The sequence below is a fragment of the Neopelma chrysocephalum genome, unplaced genomic scaffold (assembly GCF_003984885.1).
Source record: "Neopelma chrysocephalum unplaced genomic scaffold, ASM398488v2 Primary Assembly neopelma1_381, whole genome shotgun sequence".
In the NCBI taxonomy this organism is placed as follows: Eukaryota; Metazoa; Chordata; class Aves; order Passeriformes; family Pipridae; genus Neopelma; species Neopelma chrysocephalum.
The window spans coordinates 622,046-636,585 of NW_020898045.1; the positions used below are offsets into that span (position 1 = coordinate 622,046).

General features: G+C 36.6%; 1 protein-coding gene across 2 annotated transcripts in view; it reads left to right on the top strand.

Moving 5' to 3' along the window:
- Positions 1-14,540, top strand: part of SHANK2 (SH3 and multiple ankyrin repeat domains 2) — a 318,764-nt gene that overhangs the window by 275,062 nt on the left and 29,162 nt on the right. For both annotated transcript variants that reach the window (XM_027706520.1, XM_027706521.1), the window contains 4 exons: positions 4,936-5,071; positions 7,659-7,739; positions 8,113-8,121; positions 10,687-10,707. In XM_027706520.1, coding sequence (XP_027562321.1) covers positions 4,936-5,071; positions 7,659-7,739; positions 8,113-8,121; positions 10,687-10,707 — 247 coding nt within the window. The remainder of the gene's footprint in view (positions 1-4,935; positions 5,072-7,658; positions 7,740-8,112; positions 8,122-10,686; positions 10,708-14,540) is intronic.

The following is a 14,540-nucleotide window of genomic DNA, read 5'->3' on the forward strand; positions in this document are numbered from 1 at the left end:
TTAAGCTTCTAGGGTATGATGGGAGTAATTGGCTTTGCAGAGATAAATTCGTAAATTAATTCCCATTATGGGACTCATTTATATATTATATTATTACTCTCTATTTTGATCTAAGATGCAGGTTAAACTCATGTGCTTTTTGAGACAATGAACTTTGATATCAGTTGTGGTTAAATGCATTTTGTAAGCACATAAAATACCATTAAACCAAAGCATCTTTTGGCTTTGGACCTTTTTAACTTGTCTTTAAGCTCTATCAGCAAATGTTTTGATTCAGTCCTTTCCTGGAATACTCAGGGAAAAGGATACTGCCAACAGAATTTGTTACAATTGGCTTTCACAAAAGGTTTTCTAGGTGGACTGCTTATCTTCATGCTGTCCATGGACTTGTTTCATTCAACATTTAGGATGAATTTAGAGGTTTTAACACAAAGCAAATAATAGGATTTTATGCACTAAATATACTTGTCAAGGACAAATCCTGGAAACTCTTCCTGGTTTGTGACAGGCTCAGGCAGTGTCCTGTGTAGTTACTTGAGGTGCAAAAGTTTAATTTGAGCCCACAAAATTACATGTGGGCAATTTATTTTGCTGGTACAAATTGTAATTGGGCTTGTCTGTGTTAAATATTTACCAAAAATGGTGAATTTTAGAAACTGTGTGGGCAGGGCTTTGTAAGTGTGTGTGTAATGGGTTTGGGGTTTTGTTGTGGTTTTTTTTTAAGTAGTTCAATGGATAAGAAAGAGCTTCTGAGAAGCTTTTTGTGGCAGAATGTGCATTCCCAACTGTAACCAATGGCCATTCCAAGTGGAATGATGGAGTTTTGTCTACTTAATAAGTGTTAAAAATGACTGACTACCTTTTCCACTGAGAGAATGTTTAGATAATGGAAGGATTGGGATGATGCATTGAAGAAATTAGGATTTTTTTAAAATTATTAATAGAACAAACTCTGCAAAGGTCTCTTTCTCTGGTAGTGTTTTTTTCTTTTGCACCTTCCTACGGGAAGGCTGCTCTGGTGAATGTGTTCCAGCTCAGGCATCTGCTCTCCTACAATGTGCAGGTTATTTTACTATTTTGCTTTATTGTATTGTATTGTATTGTATTGTATTGTATTGTATTTTCTTCTTTTTCAACCCATTGCCTAGCTATGCATTTCTGAAAAAATCCTTTTATCCAGCCTGCCTCAATACCCACAGAATCTACCCCAGCATCTCATTAACTCATTCTTTAAAAAAAAATCACATTTTTAAATAATAGCATTTGTTTTTTCTTGTCCTAAATCTGCCTGTGTAAGCAAACAAATGTATTTACACAGCAAAGTTGTTTGTAATCAAATATTTCGTGGTGATGATGGGGTGTGGCGAAAAAATGGGGACCCACCTCATTGTAGCTTCAGTGGGGAATAAGTACTATAAAGAATAATACACTTTCATTTTCTTAAGATGTGGAACTACGCATTTATTTGTGGGGTGGAAGTGTAAATTTAATCTGCAGGAAGAAAATTTTCAGATAACGCATGTGTGTTCATGTATCATCTTTTGTAGGGAGGGCTTTCCATGCGGGTAATATTTCACATATAAAAAAATTTGATTACCTGACTGATATTTTGCTTTTGGAATCCACATCATTATTTATTCTGGAATAAAATTTCGTGATTTGGGAGGGTTTTGGGTTTTAGATGTTGTTGTGAATAAATTCTCAGTAAAATAATATCAGAGTGGTGGACCTGGATGTTACAGACAGAGAGGCTTGTGACTGGCACTTGTCTTTGTCACTGGTTTGCTCTGTATTTTTGAATCGTCTCTTGAGAGAATTTTGGAGAGAGAACTCTTCATCATTGGTGTTCAAACCTCTTTGTGCAAGAGGAACTTTGTTGTTGATCACAGTCTCTGGTTTGGAGCTTTAAGCTTCAAAACTAAGCTCAGCTTTAGACAGCTCAGGCTTCCAGATTAGGCTATTTTTAAAAGATATTCTGTCTATGAGATCATATTATTTCATAAATTATTTCTCAAATTCTCTCAGAGTAACTTCCATCCCACTGCCCAGTTTTTAACCAAATGGTGATAAAGTATGATCTTCAAAAATACAGAATTCTGAGGCTTTTCCTGAGCATCAGGAATGGATAGAGGAGAGTTATTGAAATTCTTGGCTTGTCCCAAGGGACAGTTTTACTTGTATTTGGCTTGTTGGAGGAGCAGTTGCCATTGATGTAGCACAGAACCAGCCCCAGCACATATCTATTTCTTTTATCTATTTCCCTTTATTTATGAAGGACATGGGATAAAAAATTCCGTGCAGGAAAGTTTGGGGGAATAATCGAAGGAAAAGAAGAACTTAAGATTTTGCCATGAAAGATTACAAAAAATAACCTGAAAGATATAGGAAAACAGGAAAAGACACAAATTTGTGCCTACAAACCAACTTTACTATTTGACTGTTTATAGAACTTCCTTCTAAACACTTTACCACTAAAAGAAAATATAGTTTTTTAGTGTTTTGAAGAATGTGACTACATTTAATTAATTCCAAGAACACAAGTGATTATGAAATTAATTGGCACAGGTGAAATAGATTTTTTTTCTTACAGTTTTTGTTTGGGATTTTGTTTTCTTTTACTGATTTTTTTTATTTGTTTTAAAGAGATTGTAAAAAAATTACCTCCTTCAGTTAGTTTGCAAAGAGATGCAGTGGTCATGTCCTGCCGCCAAAGATTGAGGTGGAAGTAGAGAGACAGACTCATCAAATTATTCACACCTGGAAAATCTTTGCTGAATAATATCAAACTAAAACCTCAAAAAAACTCTGCTTGAACTCTGGTTACTCACCACTTACTGACCATTTCTGCAGTCATTTGGCTTCTGTATAAAATACTGAAGAAGGGTAAAAGAAATAAATAATGTCTCTGAAATCTAGTTCTTTATAAGCTATTGACAATTCCGAAGTTATTGCTTTGTAATCATGATCCAGTTTTACCCCCTGAGGTGCTAAAGACTGAAGATGAGTTTCTGCTCTACTGGTTTCGTGATTCTTTTGTTCTCTAGTATTTCAACAGACTCCTCAAGTTAAATAACCTTCAGTTCTCCTATCAATATTTTTATTTTCGCCACATAAATCTTTTTGGTACCAGCTCTTGTAACCAAGCCTTTTAAACAAAGCTGCTATAAACAGTGATTTGCAGGTTCTGTTTCTGAGGCAGCTTTCAGAAATGTGTTGTGTATATATTTGCTCCTGCTGTAAATGTTAAATATCATTGCACATAGCAATGGGAACAGATGGGATGCTGCATAAGCTGTTTATAATTTTACACATTTATCACTTTACACTAGTGAAGTGTGCATGTGTTTGATTAATATTAACTTTTGGTTTACTTGGAAGGCCCTATTTTTTGACAGCATTAGGGATTTTATTGTAATCTTCACTGGCTTCCAAGCTTAAAATTTAATTCCAGCAAAAATAGAGTAGATCCATTCCATAATTCTTAATTACATAATGTTTTAATTTATTTTTTTTTTGCTGCGGAAAAGAATTACCTGGTTGGGGTTTTAACACTGGAAGGAAATGGATAACTCTGTTTGTCTCAATATTTTAGGCAGATTGAATTTAGATGCCATCAGTCCAGCTAAATAAATATCATATCTTGGAATTAAATACCAGATGCTAAGAAGGTGTAAAATAAAACCAAACAGCAAGAGTCCTATTTAAATCGATATTCTTTTATACCCTCCACCTCCACAGAATGATAGAACTTTTATATTTGCCTGCTCAACAGGTCTGGATGTTCAGCATGTGTTACACCTACGTCACTGTGTATGAAACCAAAAAAGCATCTCAAAAAGCATCTCAAGCTTATAGACAGCTCATACTTGAAACTTCTAATTACAGCATTGTATTAAAAATATTGTTTACCAATACATTATTTCATTAAAATGCATTTTGTCTCAGCTAAAGTCTGAAAAAAGGGAAGATTTTCCTTCAATACATGGATGGAAAACCGATTTCAAGTTGGAGTGGGGCTGCTTGTGCTGTTTGATCTCTAAATGGCAATAATATTTAATGAGACATTTTGCTCTAAACTGTAAATTCTTTTGAGAGTGAGATGCCCAGCCTATCAGAATAAACAGAGGAAGCTAAAAACACTTTGAAAATGACTGTTCATTTTGAAGGCATTGAGAGATCTCAGTGAAATATTACTGAGTCAGTTGAATTTTGGAGAGAGATCAACTTCCCAGCATGTATTTTGGCAGCATCTCTGCTTCCATTCCTCAATATCTTTTGTGTTCAAATAGCTCACTTCAATTTTATATGCTGCCATCCTTCAAATTTCAGAGAACTTGCAGTGACTCCTTATAGATCGAATGAATAAATAAATTACTTTTATCCAGGCTTATTTACACTTTTAATGCCTATGCTTTCTTCTCTGTCTATTAATTAATATTATGGAAAGACTTATTCAGCAAAAAGGATAATGGAGCACTAGGAATTACTGAGGAAGTGTAGATATATCTACATCATAAAATATATATTTTGAAGTTGAATGTTGCAGTGCAGTTTGAAGTTGAATTGGGATGACCACAGGGCTTTATGTAGTTCACTCTTCTTTTTCCATTAGGACTCTTTTGCCCTGGTATGGTCCTGTTGCCTTTGCTTCCAGCACATGAGAAACTTGCAGAAGGAAAATGTTATTTGCTGCATATAAAATATGTAAAGGGGAGGATTTGGTTGAATTTATTTAGTTACATATTTCCTGAAAAGATAGCTGTGTTTTTCTGTCATCTCATCAGCTGTCCACTGTTTGTTAAATATGTATTTTTATTAAAAGACAGTAACTAGAAATTCTGCACCCTCCTGCCCTTTCCACCTTCTGTGTTTGAAACTGCTTGAACAAAAAGTTTTCTGCATTTTGATCTGAAAGACTCTTTTCTTTCTCTGCAGGTTAATAATGAGAATGTAGTGAAAGTTGGCCACAGGCAGGTGGTGAACATGATTCGGCAAGGGGGCAATCACCTCGTTCTTAAGGTTGTCACAGTAACCAGGAATCTTGATCCAGATGACACAGCTAGAAAGAAAGGTACATTCTTCTCTTTTCCTGATGGACTCTTTTGGTTTTGCTGCTCAGAAAAGAAAATATAGACATGAAGATACTGCTTTATAAATTCTGATTTATAGACTTTGCTTTTAAATGCCTTATTACTGTTTAACTTAGAGTAATTTAATTATCTTGGCTTATGCATTTATAAGTGACAAAAAGGGTAATATTTTCTCATCCTACTTGCCATGAAAGTTAATCTTTATGGGGTTTTATACATGTATATGTTTGAGGATCTTGTAGTAACAAAGAACAGATGATCTTTTATTAGTTAATAACAAATGTACTTGGGATGAGAGTACCTCTTGAAATCATTGAGAACTTTTGCAACTTTTGCAGAAAGAATAACAAAAGTAAGCAGTATGTTTAGACTGAAGTTCTAGTAGAAAAAAGAGTACATTTTAATGAGAAAATTCCTCTACATGAAATTAAAATAGAGGAGTTGTTCCAGCCAGGGAATATCCCTTCACCTCTCATCAACAGACAACACACTAAGATGCTTTTTCTGCCATTTGGCTGATAATGAGAAGGCAGCTTCTCCAACAGAGGTTTGTATGACATTGTGTGCCACAAAGACTTTGGGAAAGAATTGGCTGGGTACAGACAGGATAGGGTTTTTTCCAAGCCTAGGGTTTGTTTGGTTTGTTTTTAATTAAATTTAATGGACATTATGGGTTAACCTATATCCTAATATTGGACTACTCCCTTAAGAATTTCAATGTGTTTCTCACATGAAAAAAACCACTAAAACTTCACCAAAAAAAAAAGAAAAAAAGAAAAAGAGGAAACAAAAATGGATTTTACATTATTTCCTTCACCTTGGATGCCCCTTAGTTTGCTCAGGTGACAGCTATGCTGGGAATTCATTAGGCCCCCATAATTATCATTAAGCAGGAAAGATTGCTGCTGCTAACTAGTGTTTAGTACAGCAGCAGCACATTTTTGAAAATTCCAGTTCCTCCCACCAGTTCCTTGAGTTATCACTGTCAGACACCTGGATCTTCAACACAAGAGGGGGTGAGGAGCTGGAGGCCCAGGGCTCCCTCCTAGTCCATGACTAAAACTTTCTGTCTACACTGGGAATGTTCTTCACATCTACTGCTTATCAAAATAATAATAATAAAAAAAAACAAATAAAATTAAACTCACCTTGGGGGTGGGAGGGAAAGGCCATGTTTATGTCATGTCCAAACATGGCCCTGCATTATTTTTGGCTTGTTGGAATTACTATTCACACATTTTAAACAAACCTTTAATCTCTGCCTTTTGGGATGTGTCATATTAGCCTTAAATGTAGTGACAATGCTTTAAACCTAAGGAGAGTAGATTTAGACTAAATGTCAGGGAGAAATTCTTTATTGGGAGGATGGTGAGCCTCTGGCACAAGTTTACCAGAGAAGCTGTGGCTGCCCTGTCCCTGGAAGTGTCAAGGCCATGTTTGATGGGGCTTAGAGCAACCTGGTCTAGTGGAAGGTGTCCCTGCCCATGGCAGGGGGTGGAAGAAGATAAGTTGTAAGGTTCCTTCCAACCCAAACCATTCAGTGAAATAAAAGTGCTGTTGTCTACAACCCAAAGGGAAGTTGCTTCTGTGAAAACAAACCCAGTTCTTTGTCATCTTGTAATTCCTAGTGATAATGTGTCATTTACCAACCACTTTCCCCTTTGAATCTTGTCCCTTTTTGATGGCAGTTTGCAGCCTGGCTTGTTCCCTGGCAATTGCCTTTGTACCTTTGGAATTGTGTGGAAGGATTTTGTTGCCATCAGTCAGATGTCAGATACCCAACCTCATTTAACAAATTATTCAGCACCTTGTCTATTTCTTCTCTCCATCACTCTTTCTTGCCCTCAAACTGCTTTGCCTCCTCTTTTCAAAATGCTATAGGCATTTTGTATTGACCAAAACACTTGAGAATCCTTATTTTTTCCTGGTGTCACAGGGCCAGGGATGTTGACTGGAAATCTCCATTTTCTTTTTGGATGTTAGCCTCCTTTCTGACCACCAGAAACATTTGTTCTCAGGATACTAAAGCACACGCTGGATTTTAGTTCCTGTGCTAGATGACTGTCTTGATATTTTAAGATCTTCTTTATTCTGAGGATCATCTGTTTCCCCTAGACTCACCATAACTATTCAGATCAATTTGAATCTTCCTGTATTTCTCAGATCGAACAGTTTCTTCACAAATTAAATTAATCTGTCAGAGATTGGCTGGTCTCCAGGAGGTTTTTAGCCTTAGAAGGGGCACAACTGCTGTGAGGCCCTTCCTCTAGGAAACCTTTTTCCTGCTGGAAAATAGAAGTGCACAGTTATTTAGCTTTAAGTGTTTCTATGTATCCTATGTTACATAAAAGCTTGCGGATGTGTCAAACAACCTACGCTAAAACCAGAAACAGTAGAGAAATTCAGTAAAGGAAAAGCATCTCAGGGCTTTTTTCCTCCGCATGTATGTATTTATTCTTACCTTATTTCATGTAGCTTATTCTTTTTAAATTGAGGTGAAATTGTGGATGTAAATGTAGGGTTTGAAGGTGTTTCCTTACACTGTGTGTTTTTCTGTTTAATGCAAAGCCCCACCACCTCCTAAGCGAGCTCCAACCACTGCACTGACCCTGCGGTCTAAGTCAATGACCTCAGAGCTTGAAGAGCTTGGTAAGAAAGTGTTTTTTGGCAAGCATGGCTTAGTAGAAATGTAAATATGTATAGATAGATAGATAGATAGATGTGTATGTGTTAAATTGATTAAAGGGAGCTGCATTGTGTACAGTGTGTAGAACAGAAAAGGTTTTAAGAATGCTGCATCTCTGGAAGAGTTCAAATTGTGCATGACTCGCATGAATGATTTTTGTTTAAACTTGTGCCTTTACTGCTACGCAGGAGAATGTTGATACATTTTGTGCATCATCAGAGTCTGGCACATCTACACACAAAAAATAATGCCGTGTCGTATTTTGTTAGCTTTGCTTTCTGAGTTTGCAGTTCATCTAATATTGTTTTATTTTAAATTTCTGTGGCCTCTCATTAGTGGATAAAGGTAAGCTGCCAGAAGCTGTTGTTAAAAGCTGACAGTGTTAAAGCAGCTTCAACTTCAACTTGTTTCATTAAGCTGATCTGAAAAAAGTGCATATTATGATATCACTTTGACTTCTGTGCATGATATAAACTTAATTCCTCTCTAATGGTAATAAAAAATATTGAGTATTCAGTCTTTTATTTGCTAATTTTAAGAAATGTGACTGTAGATTCCTTTGCTTGATCATCCACATCCTAGATATGCATAATTCTTGGGGAATTTTTATTAATTTTCTAGAAATGAGGAAGGTATTTTCTTCCTGGTTTTAACCTGTTAGGTCATTAAAAAGTAGAATTTCTGCAGCTAGACTAAGAAGTATGTTATGAATAAATCATATTTCTATGTGACTATAACAGTAAAACAGTGTGTTTAGCAAGTGATAATTGGGTATAAAAACAAACCACATCCCTCATTGCAGAGTAATAGATGATAATAAATCATACAATAAAACCATTTTTCCATTTAATTCTGCATTGATTTAAATATTTACATTTTATAATCTTTTTTCTGTCATGGGCTCATATGAAGGCCAACTGGAAGGAATCAAAGCCTTGTGGCCACTTTTTTTCCCCTGAAAGTCAGTGTTTTCTGGGGCAGATGGACCCCATCCATCCTTAAAGGAGTCAAGTCACACAGGTCCAGTGGGAGGTCTTGCCAACAGAGGGGGGCTGAAGTGAGCACTGTCTTCTCTATGGTGTAACAACCAAGTGAAGACCAAAATTGAACAGTCTGATTATTTAGCTCTAACAGATCTCAGAAAATTTGATTTTTCTGGGTCAGGAAGTTTAGGAGCTCAGCTAAAGGTATCAACACTTTGTGATTGCTCTGTCATTTTTCTTCCATGTTTAAAATGTAAAATATTCTTTCTGGAGCCACTTTTTGGGTCTGGGTGCTTTTGTACTCTTCTATTTCTCTTTTCAATCTTCCATAGGGGATACTGTTCTCAGAGCAGAGAGAGGCAGCACTCTTTCCTGGAGGAGAACAGCCTGTTAATAGTAACATCCCCCTGCAGTGAGGACCATCATAATTTAGCTTCCTCACCCCCAGTTCATGTTGTAGCACTTGACCTGCTGTTTGTTCTCCCCAACTGGCAGAAAACACCACAACTCATTTAACAAGCAGCCATGGGACACACCTCAATATTTAAGCACATTTCCCATTCATATCTTTATCCAGACAGGGCAAATATTACAGTGGCAAGAGTTTGCTATTCTGAAGAATAGTCCTGCACCACGTTCCAGGAGTTTATGTCCCCTAGTAAAGCTATAGGAATGGCAGAAATTTGTTTTCTTCCTAAATAAGGCTGTAAATGCCACTTATGTGACACTCTGAACACTTGCCAACGTAGCAAACAATATAACTACTGTTATAAATAACATCTGTGGTCAACCTATTTTCATATTTGCCCTGTAAAAGGGCTCTTATCAGAAGGAACAAGAATTGCTAAATTGCACAACTGAACAAGCTTCCCAAATGAAAATGTTCTCCCTATCATCAGTCAAAAGTTGTCTTCTGACATGAACCACAGATTGTATGTGTGTATTTATCTCTGATTTATATATCTCTATATGTATATGTGTATATATTGGACATCTGTGAGAACTATGAGAACACCCACATTTTTATATCCGTTAAACTAATGAATAGGCATTTATTTCATAACATGTATATGCAAACTAAATAGGAAAGATCTATAAATGAACTCTGTGGATGTTCTCATCAATATATATGTGTAATCCTTTTTTCTGAACTGGAGAAGCTTATGGTCTCAATAACGTCTCATGACAAAGAATCCCACGGGCTAATTATGTGCTGTGTACAAATGTATTTCCTTTTTATTGGTTTTAAATGTGATGCTTTTAATTTTATTGAATGTCCCTTGTTATGTAATAGAAAGAAAAGTAGAAATTCCCGACTTGTTTTCCCTTAGAGTACATAGTTTTGTAATGTCTCCTAGCTGAGCTAAACAACTTTTTTTTTTTTAAATTATACATCTTGCAGTCATTACAGTTACTTCCTTTGCCTGGCTCTGAACTCTACTTACAGTTTTATTGACATGTTTTTAGCTATCCTGTTCTTCATAACACTGAGCAGACCATCTCAGTTGTTCTCTTTCAAACTAATTGATCCCAGAGACAGCAGATAACTTGTGCTAATGATTCCTTTCCACTTCAACCTGCAAAGATTTGAAAATGCCCTATTGTCAAGGGTTTGAAAGCCCTGGTGTCAATAAGTTGCCCCAATTTCTGTTTTAAAAAAGAATTCAGAAAAAAAAATTAATTGTACATGTGTCCCTAATACCTGCAGAGGAGAAATTTCTTAATACAAACCCTGATAAACATCTTGGCAAAAGCAGATTTTGTCTACTGTGTTTTGATAGATACATGTTTAGTGGAGGGGAGCAGGGAGAGACTGACATCTTAGATGGAAGAATAATGTTTATGCTCAAAATGACAGACAAGGATTTAGCATATAAAAAATTACCTTCAGAATTGATTCACAGTTCATTCCCTTTCTGTTTCCAAGCTTCAGTACGGAAGAAGAAGGGTAAGGGGAAGCATTTTGTCTCTTGTTTAACCTGTTTCTCACCTTTCCATAGTGAAGGATAATAACATAATGTAAATGTTGGCATATGGTCCAGTTTATTTTATGGTGTCAAATGTACATTAATTATTATATATGTTTTTTAGTTATTTAGTTAATAAATTGCAAACACACTAAGAACTCAAACAGAAGACCACATTTGAAAATACTCCCCACATTTCTTCCTTTTGTCTCCTTTCCTTCATCTTGCCTTTTTTCCTTCTCTGTATCCAACTCTTTTCCAAACCCTTCCATCTCATCTCCTCACAGTTACTGTGCTAACTGGCAGCCATAGAGAGGTAGTGGCCAGTAACATCCTCAGTGTAGTCCTACGTTAGTGGTTCTGCTTGTCTTTTTTAGTGGCCACACATTACTCCCATAAAACCACACTGTCTCTGTCTCAGGAAGTAGGGATCTTGCACACAACACCTGAGCTTTTGACCTGGAGAAAATGCTGCTCTGCACAATTTTTAATTCCCAACATAACATCTCCCACGCTGTCCCGTATGCATGGAGTGCCCTCCCTGGACTGATCCATAAAATCTTCTCCTTGACATCTCTCCTAAAGACCCACTTTCCCTAGATCCCTGTTAAGCAACCATCCAAGCACTGATGGCTAGGCAGAGGGGCAGGTAGAAGTAGTGGTGCTGTTTGAAGAGCTTTTATCAATGTACATATGTGTATGCAGAATTTGTTTGTGTTGAGCTGTATTTTTCCATGCTCCTATACGTCATTTTGCTTTCCTAGATTGTGAGCTCTCCTGAGCAGGGACCGTGTCATCTCCACCTTCTCATGCCGTCTGGCCTGAGGAAGAGCCTCAAATCTGTCTGAGACCCTGGGTGGTAGCTGGAAAAACAGCCTGTGTCCTGCTCTTGGACAAAGCTCAGCGTCATGGAAAGGAAAGTTAGGCTGTAGGCAGTGTCTTCTCTCAACAGGGAAGCTTTTTAACATTAAATAGGATAAAATTGGTTTATTTTTCACTCTTTATTTTTCTGCTCTTTCCTGACCTCCTTTCAGGTCATTAAAACAGGTTCCACCTAGTGATATTTGCCATTCTCCATTCAGAGAATAAACCACATGGCTACTGAAAAATACATTTTGGCAGCATATAAACCCTTTGCATTGTTATTGTAGAGTCTTCTGTCAACTCAAAATTCAGTTTTCTGGGTCAGAGGCAAGGGAGACATTAAGATAAAAATAATGGCTTCTGTGGTTCCGTTTGACTGGTTTTGTCGGTTGTCTCTGGAGATGGGTTCTGGTTCGTTGGGAGGACAGGAGAGGAGAAGGACATAGGCTGTACTTTTTATATTCAGGATATGATAGTTGTGTCTAAAAAGATAGGTAATAAAATCTTTAGGTTTGGAGCAGCATGGCATGGGCAGTTCTGTCATTTTAATGCAGTTACATTGCATGAATCTCTAAAATTTAGCTGTGCTTCATCTGTGCCACTGACCTGTAGCAGTTGCCTGACTCAGGGATAGCTTCCAACTTTAAAATGTGTATGTGAAGGGGACATGTTTTCAATAGTCAAACTACCTTCTGGGTTTTGTGGGATATCTGGGATGGGGAGGAGGCATTCTTCTTTCATTTGTGACTTGCAGTTTTCCAAGAATTCTAAAGATTGTAAATTCCAAGAATGCATAAGTTGTGGCAACATGTAAACTAACAGTTGTAGCAGCAATTTGTTGGAGGCAGCACTTAAAATATAATTCCATTAATACTGAAGAATAACCAGAATATTCACGCAGTAAATTTAAATGAAGGTTTGAAAATACTCTAAAAATGAAACATTAAAAGGAAAACTTGGGGTCATAATTTTCGTCATCACTGGAGAAAATAGGTATCATTGTGGTTTCAAAATGGGTATCATTTGAGTTTCAAAATTAATGTTTTAAAATAATAAATTTAACTCTGTTCATAGGAAGTTTATGCAGCTGGTGAAAAGCTTGCTTTAAAGGGCTTTTTTCTTCAGTTCTTGCTTCGACTTGTTTAATCAATAACTTCTTGTGGATGGAGAATTTTAAAATTATATGATCCTTAAGGAACACATCCATAAACTAAGACCTGCAAATGTTTAGATACATTATTTAAATGTTTCCTGCTCCTAAGCTTTTTCTTTCTTTCCTGACAGGAAATAGGTTTGATTTAGTGAGTAATCTGGGATTTTCAGTGAAAGCTGAAGTGTTTAATTTTAAAATGCCTAATATAAAGTTCTCTAAGAGAAAGTATAGAATTAAGACTAGAGCAGGCTAAATTTTTGTAGCAAAACGGGAATGGCAAGATAAATAATTCTTCTCCATTAAGAGATATTCCACTGGCAATGTCACATGAGTCTCAGTTGTGGCTAGGGGTGGTAGTTTGTTTGTTCTTAGATTTGATATGGTAATCAATATCAAATATTAATATATACCATACACTGATGAAATATGTGTGTCGATACTGGTCTTTGGGGTTTGGTATGGGCTACAGTATCAAATATAAATATGGGATTTTCCTCCTTTGAAGAGTTTAGCGTCTATCACCACCTCACAGATACAGAATAACTATGATATCATCAACAGAGAATATTGTTAGCTGGCATCAAGTCTTTACTGGAATTTGAATAGAAAAATATCAGTTGATGGCATTCAAAAGAAATATTATTAGCTCTGTCTGCAATAAGTGTCCACACTTCATCCCATTCCTGTTGTCCATTGTTTCAAAGGTGGCACATTCCAATGGCATCTGAAACAATGAAACTGCAGAGCAAATATATATAAATGAATGCCAAACAGTGGATTAGCTTACAGTGTTCTGTTATGTTTGAAGAAACCACTCCCAAAACTGTCTGGTTCAAAAATCATTTCTTTATTTCACTGTGGTGGAGTTGATGATGGAGATTTGTCTGCAGGAAAACAATGGGAATACCACCAAAGGAACTTTTACAGCACTCACAGCCTCAACTCCCGTGGTAGTTTCCAGCATCTTCAGTGCTTCTCTGTAGGAAGAAGGTTTTCTGACATCCACCAGACACTGTGTTTTAGAAGATGAGAGCAAAAGGCACCAGGCTTAATGAAGAATTCTTGAAGGTTGCCCGTGTAAGTAATTGATTCACGTTACGTATTTGAAATTGTAATGAGACAGCGATGTAGTGATGAGGAAAAGGTTGTCATCGGGTTGTCATTTATCACAAGTAGAAAGCAGTGACTCTGGGTGGAATTTGTGCAGTACATGTATATCAGCCCTTTTTTTTGCTGAGGCAGTGAGATTTTACAACTTGGAATGTAACTCGTGGGGAGTCCACAGGAAGAAGGTGTAGGATTAGGGCTGTGGCTACAACATGAGTACTGGTAAAACACTTCATAAGAGAAAAGTATTGAAAATTGGCACATTTCAAAAACTTTTGTTTTCCACCAACAAAAGTTTGGCACTTGGCTGGCAATGTGCTGATTAGCAACTTGTGCCACAGAATCTAAAATTAACAGGTAACTCTTGGAACTAAAAACTTCTTCAAACCAGGGTTTATGTTGCATGAGGTGGGCAGCTTTAACTAACATTTTGGAAGCTCTGGGAATTCTGAGAGGGTTGGTTGAATCTCTGTGTGGGTGTTCTCATGTACACTAGTATTATTTTGAATTTATCAGCTTATTCTGGAGTGTGTAGTGCTCTTTCATGATACTTGTTTTTCTTTACTACAGGACAGTAATTGAAAAGGTTTTCAAAATATTTCTGCATCAGCCAAACAAGATAATGGTATAAAAGAAGTTGGAAAAGGAATTGTAAGTGTTACAGAAAATGTGGGGTTTGTAGCATTTGGA